Source organism: Dromiciops gliroides, chromosome 1, assembly GCF_019393635.1.
Source record: "Dromiciops gliroides isolate mDroGli1 chromosome 1, mDroGli1.pri, whole genome shotgun sequence".
NCBI lineage: Eukaryota > Metazoa > Chordata > Mammalia > Microbiotheria > Microbiotheriidae > Dromiciops > Dromiciops gliroides.
In genome coordinates this window covers 357775251-357791657 of record NC_057861.1, presented here as the reverse complement: position 1 = coordinate 357791657, position 16407 = coordinate 357775251, and the positions used below count along the sequence as shown (strand labels likewise).

Sequence of the window (16407 nt, the reverse complement as noted above, 5' to 3'; positions counted from 1 at the left end):
TCATGTTTTCTTTTTGCTGTTTACCTTTTTATGCTTCTCTAGGGTCTTGTATTCGAAAGTCAAATTTTCTATTCAGTTCAGGTCTTTTCATCACAAATGCCTAAAAGTCCTCTTTTTCATTGAAATCCCATTTTCCTCTGAAAGATTATATGCAGTTTTGCTGGGTAGGTGATATTTGACTGTAGTCCCAGTTCCTTTGCCCTCTGGAATATCATATTCATTGACATCTGGTCTTTTAATGCTTCCAGATCTTGTGTTATCCATATTGTAGCTCCACAGTATTTGAATTCCTTTTTTCTAGCTGCTTTCAATATTTCCTCCTTGACCTAGGAGTTCTGGAATTTGGCTATAATATTCCTTAAGGTTATCCTTTTGGGATCTCTTTTAGGAGGTGATCAGTGGATTCCTTCAATTTCTATTTTACCTTCTAGAATATCAGGGCAATTTTCCCTGACAATTTCTCGGAAGGTGATGTCTTTTTTTTTTTTTTTAGTGAGGCAATTGGGGTTAAGTGACTTGCCCAGGGTCACACAGCTAATTAAGTGTTAAGTGTCTGAGGCCAGATTTGAACTCAGGTACTCCTGACTCCAGGGCCGGTGCTCTATCCACTGCGCCACCTAGCTGCCCTGGAAGGTGATATCTTAACTCTTATTTTGGTCATGGTTTACAGGTAGTCCAATGATTTTCAAATGATCTCTCCCGGATTTATTTTCTAGGTCAGCTGTTTTTCCAAGGGTATATTTCATATTGCCCTCTATTTTTTTTTTATTCAATTGGATTTGCTTTAATGTGTCTTGCTTTCTCATAAAGTTACCAGCTTCCATTTGCTCACTTATAATTCTCAGGCAATTATTGTTTTCTGAGAGCTTCTTTAATCACCTTTTCCATTTGACTCTTCAATCTGTTGACTTTTTTCTCATGACTTTTCTGCATTGCTCTGTTTTCTCTTTCCATTCTTTCCTTCACCTCTTTAAATCCTCCTTCTATCTTTCCTACTTTTTCTTCAAAGTCCCTTTTGAGTGCTTACATGGCCTGAGACCAACTCATATTTTTCTTGGAAGCTTTGGATGTAGGGGTTCTGCACAAAAAATCTGAAGCTTAGGACCTTGTTTCCCCAGCTCCAGAAGCAGAGCTCCACTTTAGTATACAGTTAAAAGTCAAGAAATAGGCTGGAAATGAGCAAATAGAAGGAAAAAACTGACTATAGAAAATTACTATAGTGACAGGGAGTATCAAAACATAAACTCAGAAGAAGATAATAAAGCCAAATCTACCAGAACCAGGCCTGAAAATAAAATATGAATTGGCCCCAGGCCATGAAAGAGCTCACAAAGGATTTTAAAAGTCAATTAAAAGAGGTAGAGGAAAAAATGTGTTGTAAATTGAGAGGGAGACAAGAAAATGATGAAAAAAAGTCAACAGCTTGGTAAAGGAGGCACAAAAATACTGAAGAAAACAACACCTTAAGAAACCAGAAGAGGCCAAATGGTAAAAGAGACACAAAAATCCAGTCCGCAGAAGAATGCCTTGAAAAGCAGAACTGGACAAATGGAAAAAAAGATGTACAAAAATTCATTAAAGAGAACTCCTTAAAAAGTAAAATTCACCAAATGGGAAGGGAGGTACTAAAGTTCACTGAAGAAAATAATTCCTTAGAGATTAGAAGTAGGCAAGTGGAAACTAATGACCCTATGACATATTAAGAATCAATCAAACAAAGTGAAAAAGAATGAAAAAATATAAGAAAATGTGAAAATATCTCATTGGAGAAACAACTGATCTAGAAAATACACCCAGGAGAGATAAATAAAAAAATTATTGGACTGGGGGTAGCTAGGTGGCATAGTGGATAAAGTACTGGCCCTGGATTCAGGAGGACCTGAGTTCAAATCTGGCCTCAGACACTTGACACTTACTAGCTATGTGACCCTGGGCAAGTCACTTAACCCCCATTACCCCCACTAAAAAATAATTATTGGACTACTTGGAAGCTATGATCAATAAAAAGAGCCTAGACACCATCTTTCAAGATATTATCAAGGTAAATAGCACAGATATTCTACAACCAGAGGGTAAAATAAAAATTGAAAGAATCCATCAAGTACATTTTGATAGAGATCCCCAAATGAAAACTTCTAGCCAAATTCCAGAGCTCCCAGGTCAAAAATAAAATATTGCAAGTAGTCAAAAAGAAACAATTCAAATATCATGGAGGTCAGGATAACACAATATTTAGCAGTTTTTACATTAAAGGCTTAGAATATGATATTCCAGAGTGCAAAAGAACTAGGATTACAACCAACAATCACCTACCCAGCAAAAGTGAATATAATTCTTCAGGGGGAAAATTGATATTCAACAAAATAGAGAAATTTCAAACATTCTTGATGAAAAGAAGTAAGCTGAATAGAAAATTTGATTTTAAGATACAATCCTCAAAAGAAACATAACAAGGTAAACAGGAAAGGGCATTCATAAGGGATCCAATAAGGTTAAACTGTTTATATTCCTACATGGGAAATTGATACTTATAACTCCTAAACTTTCTCATTCATTTTAGGGATGTTGGGTATACATAGACAGAAAGTACAGGTGTGAGGTGAATATGATGGGATGATTATCTAAAAAAAAAAGATGAGAAAAACAAGCACTGGGAGAAGGGGAAAGGGGGATCTAGAATGGGGTAAATTATCTGATATAAAAGATGCTCAAAGTATATTTTACAGTGGAGGAGAAGATGGAAAAAGGGGGAAAGGAGTTCATGAACTTTTCTCTCATTAAAATTGCCTAAAAGAGGGAATAACATACTCAGTTGGCTATAGAAGTCTATCTTCATACAGGAAAGTAGGAGGGGAAAGGGGATAAGAGAATGGTGTGTGTCTGATAGAAGGGAGAGGTAAAAGGGAGAAGCAAAACACTTTTGAAAATGGCCAGAGTCAAAGGAGAGAGAAAGAGACAGGGGGGTGGGGGGCAGAGAGAGAGAATGAGAATGGAGGAATTTATATTTTGGACAAGAATATTTTGGGAGTGAGGACTATCATGAGAATTCTAAAATAAACTTTTCAAGAAGACTTTATTTTCCTTGGAAAATGTTGGTTCTTTTTAAATACATTGTAGTAATTTTGGAAGAAATACATTTTGTCTCCAGGATTCTATTGCACCTTTTCTTTTTCTAATTTAGATTTGGGAAAAAATGGTGGAATATAACTTAACTTTTTTGTGTAAAACAAAATCTAATTCTTTGCCACCTCAAAAAGAACTGATATAAATTGTATGATGAAATATTATGCATATGTATATACTGAGAATTCTTTCATAAAAAAATAGAAACTGAAGGGGTGCCCTTCAGATGGGGAATGACTGAATGATATGCTATATGTATTTAATAGTATTGTAGAACCTTGTGGGGGCTGCTCATGTTATTGTTTTAAGGTTAAGAATATTATTAACTTTTATTATGTCTTTGGGATTTGAATGTGGAAATTTGATGAAAAAAATGAATTAATGAATCACATACATAATTTTAATGCATCATGAGTATTTTACACTAATTTATAATTTTTTATTTAAGCTTTCTTCCTTGTAGGAAAGTAACATGAGCTAAGGGAGATATAGCCAAAGTCTAAAATTGTTTTTTTATTTCTAAGACTATAGACTTTAACTACTGTGTTTTACTGTTTTTAATTCAAAATAACTAAAATATGTTCCAAATGACTTCTTCTTCCAGGGACTTTTGATATGCAGAATTTTATTGCAGTGATTACAAAGGAATTGTAATGGCCATCGTAATTGTAACCACTCTTATAGATACTCTTGTTTTAAAATTGGTTTTAATACTGTTTTTGATAATTATTCTTACAAAAATCATTCTTTAACATTCTCCTTTGATGATGTTTTTTTTCCCCAAAAGGTGAGATAGATCTTCTTCTTGATCGGGTCAATGACCTGGTAGAGTATCGTATTGATGCTGTTCTAGAAGAAATGAGTCATGTACCTCTTTGCAAACTCCCTGATGATGAACCACTTACCTGTGAAGAGTTTCTCCAAATGACAAAGGTTACAATGATATTGTCTTCATTTAAAAGTAGTTATGTGATTAGCTTTCTTAAAAGTAATGGTTACTTCATGAAATATGATATGAATTCTGGGTGAATGTAAACCAGTTATGTTTTATAGGTAATTTACAAATGGGGTGATTGGAAAATGAAGAGGAAAAGGTATTAGAAGAGTCACTCCTATACATTTAGGAGACATTATATTCATTGTTAGTTGAATTTGCTAGAAGGTGTACTTTGTCAATTTAGTAGTAAATGTGTTATGCAAGTTTTTATTCTTAAAGAGAAAAATATTTATAGAAGGACTTAGAATAACTTGAGTCTAATTAGGGAGGGCAATACAGTTGTTTAAAAACCTCTCTGAATAGGACTTCTACCATTTATTCTTTAAACATGTTTTAGAGTCATTAAAATATATTTTAATGACTCTAAAATATATTTTTAAAAATATATTTTATTTATATTTATATTTAAAAATATTTTTAAAAAATATTTTAATGACTATAGTAAGTACAAAAATCACTCTTAGACAAGATAGTATTAAATGTTACTTTGAATAGTAACATTTAGTGTGCATTTATTCAACAAACATTTAAGAGCTTACTATGTAGTGGATTGTGATAGCAAACTAGAAGGTGAGAAAGGATATCTATGTAGTATAATGGATAGAGAATTGGACTTGGAGTCTAAAAGATCTGAGTTTAAATCTAGCCTCATATACCCACTAGGTGCATTAACCCGAGCAAGTCACTTAATCTCTATATGCATCAGTTTCTTCATCTATAAAATGGGGATAATAATACTTTCTTCCAAGGGTTATTGTGAGAATCAGATGAGATTTTTTTCCTAAAACTCTTTGAAAACAAAGCATTTTAAAATGCTAGCTATTATTATTAGCCATTATTGTAGACAATAGGGGAGGTATAAAGATTAAATGGGGTCTCTGTCCTCAAAGAGCTTACAATCTAGATGGCATGTACAAAGATAAATATAATGTAAGAGTACAATGTGCCTTAAGATAAGATACCATCAGAAAAAATTAAAGAATTCTGGCTAGAGAGATTAGGAGAAAGCTTTACAAAGCAATAATATATTAGCTGGGTTTTGAAGGATAGGTAGAATGTCAACAAGAAAGGTATAGTATGTATGTTTGTGTATGTGTATGTATGTTTTTGTGTGGGGGGTCATTCTAAATGTAAGGAATAGTTTGAGCAAAAGTGAATAGTTGAGAGAGCACAGAAGTATACAAAAGATTGGGAGTCAGCTCACTTTGGCTAGAACTGAATGTTAGCAAGTAGATAAGACTGAAGAGGCAGGTTGGAAGCAGATCATGGTGGAAATCATTGAACGCCAGACTAAGGATGGATAATGAATGGATAATGACATGAATAACCATGTCATCTAAGTTTTTTATGATCATATGATCAGAATGCAATCTCCAAACATTGACAATTTTGTACCTAGCAATGTTGTAATATTTTTTTCTACTGGATTATATATACTTACTTTATTATTATTCAAAAATATATCATTCTATTATGAATTGGACAAAATTTTAAGCAATCTTGTTAGCTCCAAGAGGAAAGGCAAAGAGGGACATTTATAATAAGGAGAGAAAAGGGTAAGTATACAAAAAAGGAATGATTAGGGAGGAGAGAATAAGTTACTAGATTATAACCTTCTTGAGGACAGGAACCATGCGGCATCCATTTTAGTAGTGCTTATCACGTACCTCTGCACATAATGGAAACAATATTTTTTTATTTTTATGTGAAATGGAGAGATTGCTCCAAAGAGGAATTTTCCTGCAAAGCCACATCCTGCTAATGGCTTGATTTATTTCATGTTACTCTCCTTTTCATGCTCTACATTCCAGCCAAATTGGACTACTTGCTGTTCCCTTTTGCCTATAATTCATTTCCTGACTTCATTCCTTTGCAGAGCCTGTGCTCCCCTCAGCTGGAATGCATGCACTTCTTCCCTCCAGCTTTTAGAATCCTTAGATTCTTTCAGGATTCCCTTCTTGCCACCTCTTAAATGAAGCCTTTCCTTTTACTCCAAATTGTTAACACTCCATCTGGCCATGAGTTATTTTATATGGACTTGTTTGGGTCTACATTGCATTCCACAGCAGAATATGAGATCCTTTAGGACAGGAATTGTTTTCTTAGTGTTTTTATCTATTTTAGTGGATAGTGAGTTATCCTTGCAACTAGGCAGATTTGGGTTCAAACACTATTTCTGGCACATACTGACTTTGTGACCCTAGTCAAATTGCCTCATTTATCAGTGCTTTAAGTCAGAAATGTCAAAAACACAGCTAGGAGTCTTCATTGCCAAAGCAACCTTCCCAAGTATGGCCAGAACCAGATTAAAATGTAATTGGGAAATATATAAATATTTATTCCTATTCCCAATCAAAGGAATAATAAGTTCCTCTGAGAATCTGGGGTTGCCAGATAACATTCTGATATTCTGTGAATTCCTAACTCTCCAACAGGGTCCTCCATAGTTCATGGTATGGTCTTTAGTTTGAAGCCCCTATGAAAGAAAAACGTGCTTTGGGTCTGCTATATAGGAAATTCCCTTTTTATCAGACATACTTTTTGAGTCACTCACAAATATGGTGATGAACAAAGTAGAGGCCTTCTGTTCCCCCCTCTAGTGTCTTTAAATCTTTATTGCTCTCTAGATGTGGGGCACATCTTCTATCTTTAAGAGACATATGATTTAGGAATCTTTTCCTCCCTCCTTCTTCACCTTTAAAAGCCAGTTCTCCGAGCTTGAACTACTTGAAATTGGCATTGGTCTTAGACTCAAGACAAAATTTCAAGTCTGGAGGTGGAGCCAAGATGGTGGAGAGAAGCCAGGAAGTTACCTGAGTTCTCCCCACTTTCCCTCAGAAACAATATTAAATCAAGCCTCTAACTGGAGTCTGTAACTACAGAGCCTACAAAAAGATGGAGTAAAACAATTTTCCATCTTAAGATAATTTATAGGAAACAAAAGGAGCAAATAAAACACTCAAATAATCTCATTTTTTAAAAATGAAATTTAACAAGCTATCAATGAACTCCCTAAGAAAAAATCTCCATGGCCAGATTAATTTACAAGTGAATTCTACCAAATATTTAAAGAACAATTACGTTCAATACAAGATAAACTCTTTGGAAAAATAGACAAAGAAGGAGTCCTATCAAACTCCTTTTATGACAGAAATATGGTGCTGATACTTAAACCAGGAAGAACCAAAATCGAGAAAGAAAATTATAGATCAATTTCCCTAAGGAATATTGCTGCAAAAATTTTATTTTATTTTTAAATTTTATTTTATTTTTTGTCAGGCATTGGGGGTTAAGTGACTTGCCCAGGGTCACACAGCTAGTAAGTGTCAAGTGTCTGAGGCCGAATTTGAACTCAGGTCCTCCTGAATCCAGGGCTGGTGCTTTATCCACTGCACCACCTAGCTGCTCCCAAACATTTTAAATAGAATATTAACAGAGAGATTTTAGCAATTTATCACCAGGATAATAAACTATGACCAGGTGGGATTTATACCAGGAATGCAGGTTTGGTTCAATATTAGGAAAATTATCAACATAATTGACCATATCAATAGCAACACTAACAGAAATCATTTGATTATCTCAATAGATGTAGAAAAAACTTTTGACAAAATAAAGTACCTATTCCTATTATTAGGAATAAATTGATTTTTTCCTTAAAATAATAAGCAGTATGTATCTAAGACCATAAGCATTATATGTAATGGGGATAAGTTACAAGCTTTTCCAGTAAGATCAGGGATGAAATAAGGATGCCCATTATCATCACTATTATTGAGTATTATACTAGTAATGTTAGCTTTAGCAATAAGAGAAGGAAGTGAAGGAATTAGAATAGGCAATGAGGAAACAAAACTTTCACTCTGCAGATACTATCATTGTATACTTAGAAAATACTAGAGAATCAGCTAAAAAACTACTTGAAATAACAAAAGGTAAAAAATACCAAGGGAATTAATGAAAAAATTCAAAGAAAGGCACCTAGTTGAAACAGATCTAAAACTATATTTTAAACAGCAATCATCAAAACTATTTGGTACTAGCTAAAAAAATAGAGTAGTGTATCAGTGGAATAGATTAGGTACACAAGACATAGGAGTAAATTACTATAGTAATATATTGATTGATAAAACCAAAGACTCTAGATTCTGGGATAAGAATTCACTATATGAAAAAAAAACTGCTGGGAAAACTGGAAAATAGTGTGGCAGAATCTAGGTATTGACCATATATTTTACACCATATAGCAAGATAAGGTCAAAATGGGTATATGATTTAGACAAAATGGGTGATACCATAAACAACTTAGGAGAGCAAGGAATAGTTTACCTGTCAGATGTATAGAAAAATTTATGACCAAAAAAGAGATAGAAAACATTATGAATTGTAAAATGGATCATTTTTATTACATTGCAAATGGAAGCAATGCAACCAAGATTAGAAGGAAAGCAGAAATCTGGGAAATAAGTTTTACAACTAGTGCTTCTAATAAAGGCCTCTTTTCTGAAATATATAGAGAACAGAATCAAATTTATAAGAATACAAGCATTCCACAATTGAGAAATGGTCAAAGAATATGAACAGGCAGTTTTCAGATAAAGAAATTAAAGCTATTGATAGTCATTTGAAAAATCCTCTAAATCAGTATTGATTAGATCTAAACAACTCTGAGCTATCACTTCACACATATCAGATTGGATAAAATGACAGAAAAGGAAAATTATAAATTTTGGAGAAGATGTGGGAAAATTAGAATGCCAATTCATTATTGGAGTTGTGAATTGATCCATCCATTCTAGAGAACAATTTGGAACTATGCTCGAAGGACTATAAAATTGTGAATACCCTTTGATCCAGCAATACCACTACTAGTTCTGTGTCTAAAAGAGATTATAAAAAAGGGAAAGTATCCATATGTACAAAAATATTTTTACCAGCTCTTTTAGTCGTAGCAAAGAATTGGAAATTGAGGGAATACCTTTCAATTGGGGAATGGCTGAACAAGCTATTGTATATTAATACAATGGAATACTATTGTGCTATAAGAAATGATGAGCAGGCAGATTTGAGAAAAACCTGGAAACATTTACATGAACTGAAGCTGAGTGAACTGAGCTGAGCTAGGAGAACATTGTAAACAGTAACAGGAACATTTTGTGGTGACCAACTATGATAGACAGCTCTTCTCACAATGCAATTATCAAGAAATTCCAAAAGACTCAGTTGGAAATGCCATGCACATCCAGAGAATGAACTATAGAGTCTGAAAGCTGACTGAAGCATACTATCTTATAAAAATGAATGCTGAAAACTATCTTTACATGTAATTGGAAAAAAAGATACTGAGTGGGAAAAAAAAAAAACATTACAAGGCTGTTTTTTCCAAGAAATATGTCTTCATTTATAGAAGGCTAAATGTTGAATTATGTTGCCTAGGAAATTTTATTCTCCTTTAATTAGGAGGTTGTACATATAGCAGTTCTAATGCCATTGTTCATGAACTCTCATCTCCTATCTAAGGCCATTTGAGCATATAAATATATCCCAGTGCTATGAATAATGAATTAATTTAGTTATTTCCATTAGATTGTAAACTCTTTGATGGTCAAGATTGTATTCCCCCCTTTTTACTTCTCAAGAGCTTAGCATAGTACTTGATACATGGAAATGCTTAACATGTTTATTGATTGATTACTATTAACATTTTATTTTCACCTAAGAGATATCACTTGTGTGAGAAACTCTCCATATCCATTCAGTTCAAGCAATTGGTCTCTAATTTATAATCTTACCGATCTTCCAGGATACTGAGAGGTTAAATGATTGCCTGGAATCATATAGCTTGGATGTATCAGAAGTGGACCTGAAAGTCCTCTTGATATTTTTCTCTTTGTTGTTACATTTGGTCCAGGAGAGTCTACTATCTGAGTCCAAATGTGAACTCCATTTTTCCTGACTCTAGGCCTAGTGCTCTCTCCACTGCACCACCTAGCTACCTCTGGACTTGTAATAGTACTGTTAATATTCTGTTCTGATCAACCCCCATCTTCAGTATTATATGCAGTTTTGTTTATTCCATGCGAATAAAAATATTTTGATACATAGGAGAGAAGCTGCAGAAAGTGAAAGGGGATGATGGCAATAGGCCTCAAGATCATATCATCTAAGAGTCAGGAAGTTAATCTTTGTATCTATGAATAAAGAAGAATCAAGTGAAGCATAACATCTGTTTTCTAAGATTTGAAGGGATGTCACATGGAAGAGGAATTAGATTTGTTTCTCTTGTATCTAGAGAGCAGAAATATGAGTTGTGTGAAAGTTGCAAAAAGGCAAATCTCAGCTTAATGCCAGGAAAAAGATTCCTAAAGATTAGAGCTATCTAAAAGTGGAATGGACCAATTTTCAGGCAAAGATCAAATGACCACTTGGGTATATATGTTGGAGAGATTCTTCTTCCTCTATGGTATGAACTAGCAGGCCTCAGAGGTTGTTTCCAGCTCAGATACTATGATATTGAGTTTGACATATAGGTGAGAACATCCAGATGTAAATAAGAAACAGGAGAATACATTGATTGGTTGATTGTTGATAAATTATGGAAGAGAAAGGAGGAGGGAGATTCAAGAAAGTGGTGGTGATGGGGGTGAAGTCTCTAATATAAAATATATTAGAGCAGAGGATGAGGACCAAGGCAGACATTGGATTTGGTGACCCAAAGAGCCCCCTTTTCCTGAAAAACAGACCTGAGGCCTTTATACTTTATGATAATTTTGAATTTATTAAAATCAGAAAAATTTCCATGTAGGTATTTGCAATTGAATATTGTAAACCTTAAATTAGGCCTTTTGTACAGTGGAAGTTAAGAGAAAGGGGAAATCAGTATAGACTTCATGATTAGGGAAAGGCATCAATTAGATCAGATTGGAGAGGATGGGTCTTGTAATGTACTGTATATTATATATACATATATATACACACACATATATATATACACACACACATACACACACACACACACACATATAACATTTATATATCAGAAGATGTTGTTGCTCACTAAAAGTATATGAGAAGCATAGGTTTTGAATGAATTTTTTCAGGGGTGATGGTGGGTTCATATTGCTTCTAATTTTCCCTTTAGATTTTCTTCCCACTTAACTTTGGTCTTATAGACTATGAGCATGAAAAAAGGGGCTATAACTGGTTAACATGGAGATAGAACCCATTGATCAGAGTATCATTGACATACTTAAAATTGGGCAACAGCTATATATAACAATCTTGCTTATTATTATAGGATCTCTGTACTAGTGGTGCTCAGATATTGCATTTAAAGAGTTCATTAGTGGAGGAAGCTGCCAATGAGTTAGTGAATATGTTGCTGGACTGGGAAGTGCATGCTACAGGAGAAAAAGTTTCAAATGGCAAACAGGTTGATTCAAGAAGAGAAAACACAGGTAAGAAAATTGTTAGTACTTTGCTTTTCTAGGTTAATCACACTATTTTATTCAAGCCTTAAAATTAGGTTTATGTATGCATTATATCAAATGTTTTTTTCAGTCTTTTCTGGTACTCTTCCTGATTTATAAAGATGTTTATTGTCAGAAAATATTGATATGAAAGTACAGTGTTAATAAATTTGATAATAAAGTCTTTAATGACTACAATTTGGAGGTTTTACTTTATATGAAAGGTTTTTCTGCCAACTATATGAACTACTATATTTAAATACTTTGTATTTGTATAACAAATAGCATTTCTCAAAGTATTTCAATAATTGTATGCTATTTGGTCTCAATGATAGGGCAAGCTTTTGATTATTCAGGAAGAAATTAATTTGTTTCACTAACTCCAAGTCCAATACTTTATTTACTTACCCCTTATCCCATTTATCTGCTTTCATTACCTATAGTTTCTTCAATAATTAAACTATATCTGCCACTTTTCTTCCTCTCTTCCTCCTTAAAAGTTAGTCCTACAAGTTGTTATATTTTTCATGGTTTTGTTGCAACAGGTGAAGAGCAGGAAAACCCAGAAAGTCTGACATCTTCTCTTAATGCCAGTCAGACTGGAGTTGGGCTCCTTCCTGCAGTTCTCAGGAGGAAAAAAAAAGAGAATGAGATCTTAGAGGAAGAAGCTTGTGAGTTGCTTTCTCATTTCAACCACCAAAACATTGATGCTCTTCTGAAAGTTACCCGGAATGCCTTAGAGACCATTCGTAAACGGATTTATTCTTCCAATACAATTAACTTCAGAGGTATTAATCTCACACAGTTTCCTTATTGGCTAAGTTGCTATTTAAGCCAATGACCAAGCTGTCTTATGATGATGGCACCATTTCATTTTCATCATGGGACAGATTCAGCAATCTGACCCAATGCATTTTATGACTCGTTTGCTAATGAAGGGTAGTTTACAAGTCTAGGAGAAGGTCTAATAAACAGATTCTCTCCTTTACAGTACCAGTCAGTACCTTTCTTTGGAGAGAGCGCTGAATGGGAAATATCTACACATGGACAAATTGGGGTCTTTTAAAAGCCAATAATGGTGAATAAGATAAATATTGGGGTTTTTGTTTCAAAATTATAGTGAGTTGTTTCAAAATTTATTTTGATCTTTATTCACATATTTAACAGTTTTCTTATTTATCAACTCTTCTTAGGGATTATTAAAGTTTTATCACTCAGTTTGTATATTAGGATCCTTTCTTTGTTATAGTGGTCCATGTTAAGCACCAATAAAATTATAATTTATGCAATTATTTTAGAATTTGGCTGACTTTCAGAGGGTGGGTTTACTTTAATTTTCATTTATTTATTTTGCAGGGACAATGGGGTTTAAGTGACTTACCCAGGGTGACATAGCTAGTAAGTGTCAAGTGTCTGAGGCCAGATTTGAACTCAGGTACTTCTGAATCCAGGGCTGGTACTTTATCCACTGTACCACCTAGCTGCCCCTTGAGTGGGTTTACTTTAAAAGGAATATATTTAGGTCATAATGTTTGGAATTCAGTTAAAAAACTTAACTACCTATTATATACACATACATATATACATATACATACATATATATATGCATATAAACAGACATAAACATACAAGCATATATACATACACATACAAAATATATACATATAAATATACATATACACATATACATATTTACAAAATATATGTACCTATATATACACACATGTATATAAATATAAATAGTAATAAAGCAAAATAAATTTAAAAGGGGACATAATGATAATTAAATTCTGAGAAGTTTCTTCAAAAAGTGATATGAAATTCAGCTTGATCATCCAGGCACCATGAGTTAGATTAGAATTTGTGCTTCTTTGCTCCTTTTCCTTAGTTATTTCAGTTAAAAAGATGAGATTAACCATATATTTATAAAGTTAAGTCTTTGCCATGTTTTGTGTTATTGCAGACAGTGAACACTCATCTAAGCCAAAGCAGATCAGCCTCCCCATTTTTAGGGCAAACATCATCCTGTCAATCCCAAACATCTCCATGGCTCCAGTTCTGGATGATGTGCAGCAGACTCTTAACAGAGCAGTGGAATGTATTATCAGCGTCATGAAGGGAGTTGGACAGTGGAGTAAAGAACGATTGTCCACAGTGAGTTTGGGACTGAAGAAATCCATTTATATTAGAGCTTTGGAAATCAGTAGTTATTTGGGAGGGATGAAAATGATCCTTTATTCTTTGTAGAAAAAGCTACTTGAAAGAAAAATTGTAACCCTGAGGAACAATAACAAAGAAAGTGATTCAGAGGATGACATAGGTGAGAATGGAAATAAAGGTAAGTGATTTTTTTTTTCTTTTGGAAATTAGAATTGAGAGGCAAAGTCAATACGGTCCTTTAAATTCCAAAATTTTAGTACTAATTATTTGAAGAATCATTTTCATTTATACTCTCAATGAAAACAAACCCTGATCGAGGTTTTTCTTTTTGTTTTTCAGTCATCCAGTAATGTCCAACTCTTCTCGACCATAGCACTCCAATCCCTTCTATCCTCTATTATCTCCCTAAGTCTGTCCAAGTTCATATTCTTTGTTTTCATGACACTATCTATCCATCTCATCCTCTGCTGTCCCCTTCTCCCTTACATCTTTCCCAGCATCAGTATTTTCCAATGTGTCCTGTCTTCTCATTATGTGGCCACAGTATTTAAGCTTCAAATTGTCTTTGTTCTTCCAGTGAGGAGTTTGAACTAATTTTTTAAAGTTTGAACTAATTTTATCTCCTTGATGTCCAAAGCACTCTAAAAAGTCTTCTCTAGAACCACAATTTGAAAGCATCAATACTGTGGTGCTCAGCTTTCCTTATAGTCTAACTCTCACAGCCATACATTACTACTGGAAAAAAACATAGATTTTATTATATGAACCTTTGTTGGCAAGGTGATGTCTTTGCTTTTTACTGTGCTGTCCACATTTGCTATACCTTTCCTTCCAAGGGATAAGCATGTTTTAAATTTATTGCCACAGTCATTGTCTGCAGTGATCTTTGAGTCTAAGAATATAACATTTTGCACCACATTTCTTCTCCCTCTATTAGCCAGGAAGTAATGGAACCAAATACAATGATCTTAGTTTTTTAGTGTTAAACTTCAAGCCAGCTTTTACACTTTACACTCTCCTTTTTCATTCTTATCAAAAGGCTTCTTAATTCAATTTCTGCTGTCAGAATACTGTCATTTGCATATCTGTGATTGTTGGTATCTCTCCTGGAAACCTTAATTCCAGTTTTTGATTTGTCCAGCCTGGCATTTTGCATTATGTACTCTGAATATAAGTTAAAACAATAAGATGACAATATAGAGCCTTGCTGTATTCTTTTCCCAATCTTGAATCAATCAGTTGTTCCATATTTGGTTCTGTTGTTTCTGGCCTGCATACAAATTCCTCATGAGACAAGTAAGATGATTTGGTACTAGCAGCTCTGAAGACTTGCCACAAATTGTTGAGATTCACACAGTCAAAGGCTTTAGGGGATTCAATGGAGCAAAATGTGTTTTTCTTGAATCTTCTTGCTTTTTCTACAATCCAGTGAATGTTGGAAATTTGGTTTATAGTTCTGGTAATTCTTGGTTTATATATTGCTGAAGCCTACTTTGCCAAATCTTTAGTGTTACCTTGTTATTGCATGAAATGAGCACAATTGTTTCATAGTTTGAATATTCTTCTTTCCTTTTATTTTTTATTACATTAATACATATTTAAGGAATAAAGCAAATATTTCCATAACATAGTACAATAAAAAGATGATTTTACACAAAACTACAAATCTTCTATGTAAAACTTTCTATTCCTTTCAACTATATAACACAATTATCATGTACATTTCTTTTTTCTTCTCTCTTTCCCACTCTAGAGATGGCTACCATTAGAAACCAGTAGGTATATATGTAAAATTATTCTAAACATACTTCTCTTTATCAGTTCTTTCTCTGGATAGTGTCTTTCTTCATATGTGCTTTATAGTTAATTTGAGTATTTATAATAATCAACATCTCATTCAGTTAAAATAGATCTTAAAACATTATTGCTATTACTGTATACAGTATTCTCTTGATTCTGCTTATTCCCATTTTCATTATTTCATGCAAATCTTTCCATGTTTTCCTAAGGTTATTGAGCTCATCATTTCTTATAGCACAGTAATATTCCATCACAATCATATACTACAACTTGTTCAGTTGGGAATCCTTGCAATTTCCCATTCCTTGCCAATACAAAGACAGCTGCTATAAACATTTTAGAACACGTAGGTTCTTTTTTTCCCCTGATCATCTTTGGTAATGGTATGACTGGGTCAAAGGCTAAAGGTAGTTTAAAAACTCTTTGGGCATAATTCCAGATTGCTCTACAAAATGGTTGGATTAGTTCATAATTCAACAAACAATGAATTAGTTTCACAAATTTCCATATCCCCTCCAACATTTTTTGCTTTGCCCTTCAATCATTTTAGCCAATCTGGTAGGTGTAAAATAATATCTCAAGGTTGTTTTAATTTGCTTTTTTCTAATAATAATTTAGAGCATTTTTTCATATGATTATAAGTTGTTTTGATTTCTTCATCCAAACATTGTCTGTTTACATCCTTTGAGCATTTATTAATTCTGTAATGACTCATGTTCTTTTGGATTTGACAAAGTTATTTATATACTTTTGACATGAGAACTTTATCTTATAAATTGTCTATAAATTTTTTTTTGAAATTTCCTGCTTTCCTTATGATCTTGGCTACATTTGTTTTATTTGTGAAAAACAATCCAT

The 16407-nt window shown here is 33.5% G+C and overlaps 1 protein-coding gene across 1 annotated transcript in view; it reads left to right on the top strand.

Moving 5' to 3' along the window:
* DNAH5 (dynein axonemal heavy chain 5) overlaps positions 1-16407 on the top strand; it is a gene marked incomplete at its 5' end in the record, with an annotated part of 294184 nt that overhangs the window by 55069 nt on the left and 222708 nt on the right. Inside the window, 5 exon segments of the mRNA XM_043995374.1 lie at positions 3911-4056; positions 11418-11577; positions 12135-12377; positions 13553-13743; positions 13837-13927. Of these exon segments, the coding sequence (XP_043851309.1) occupies positions 3911-4056; positions 11418-11577; positions 12135-12377; positions 13553-13743; positions 13837-13927 (831 nt within the window).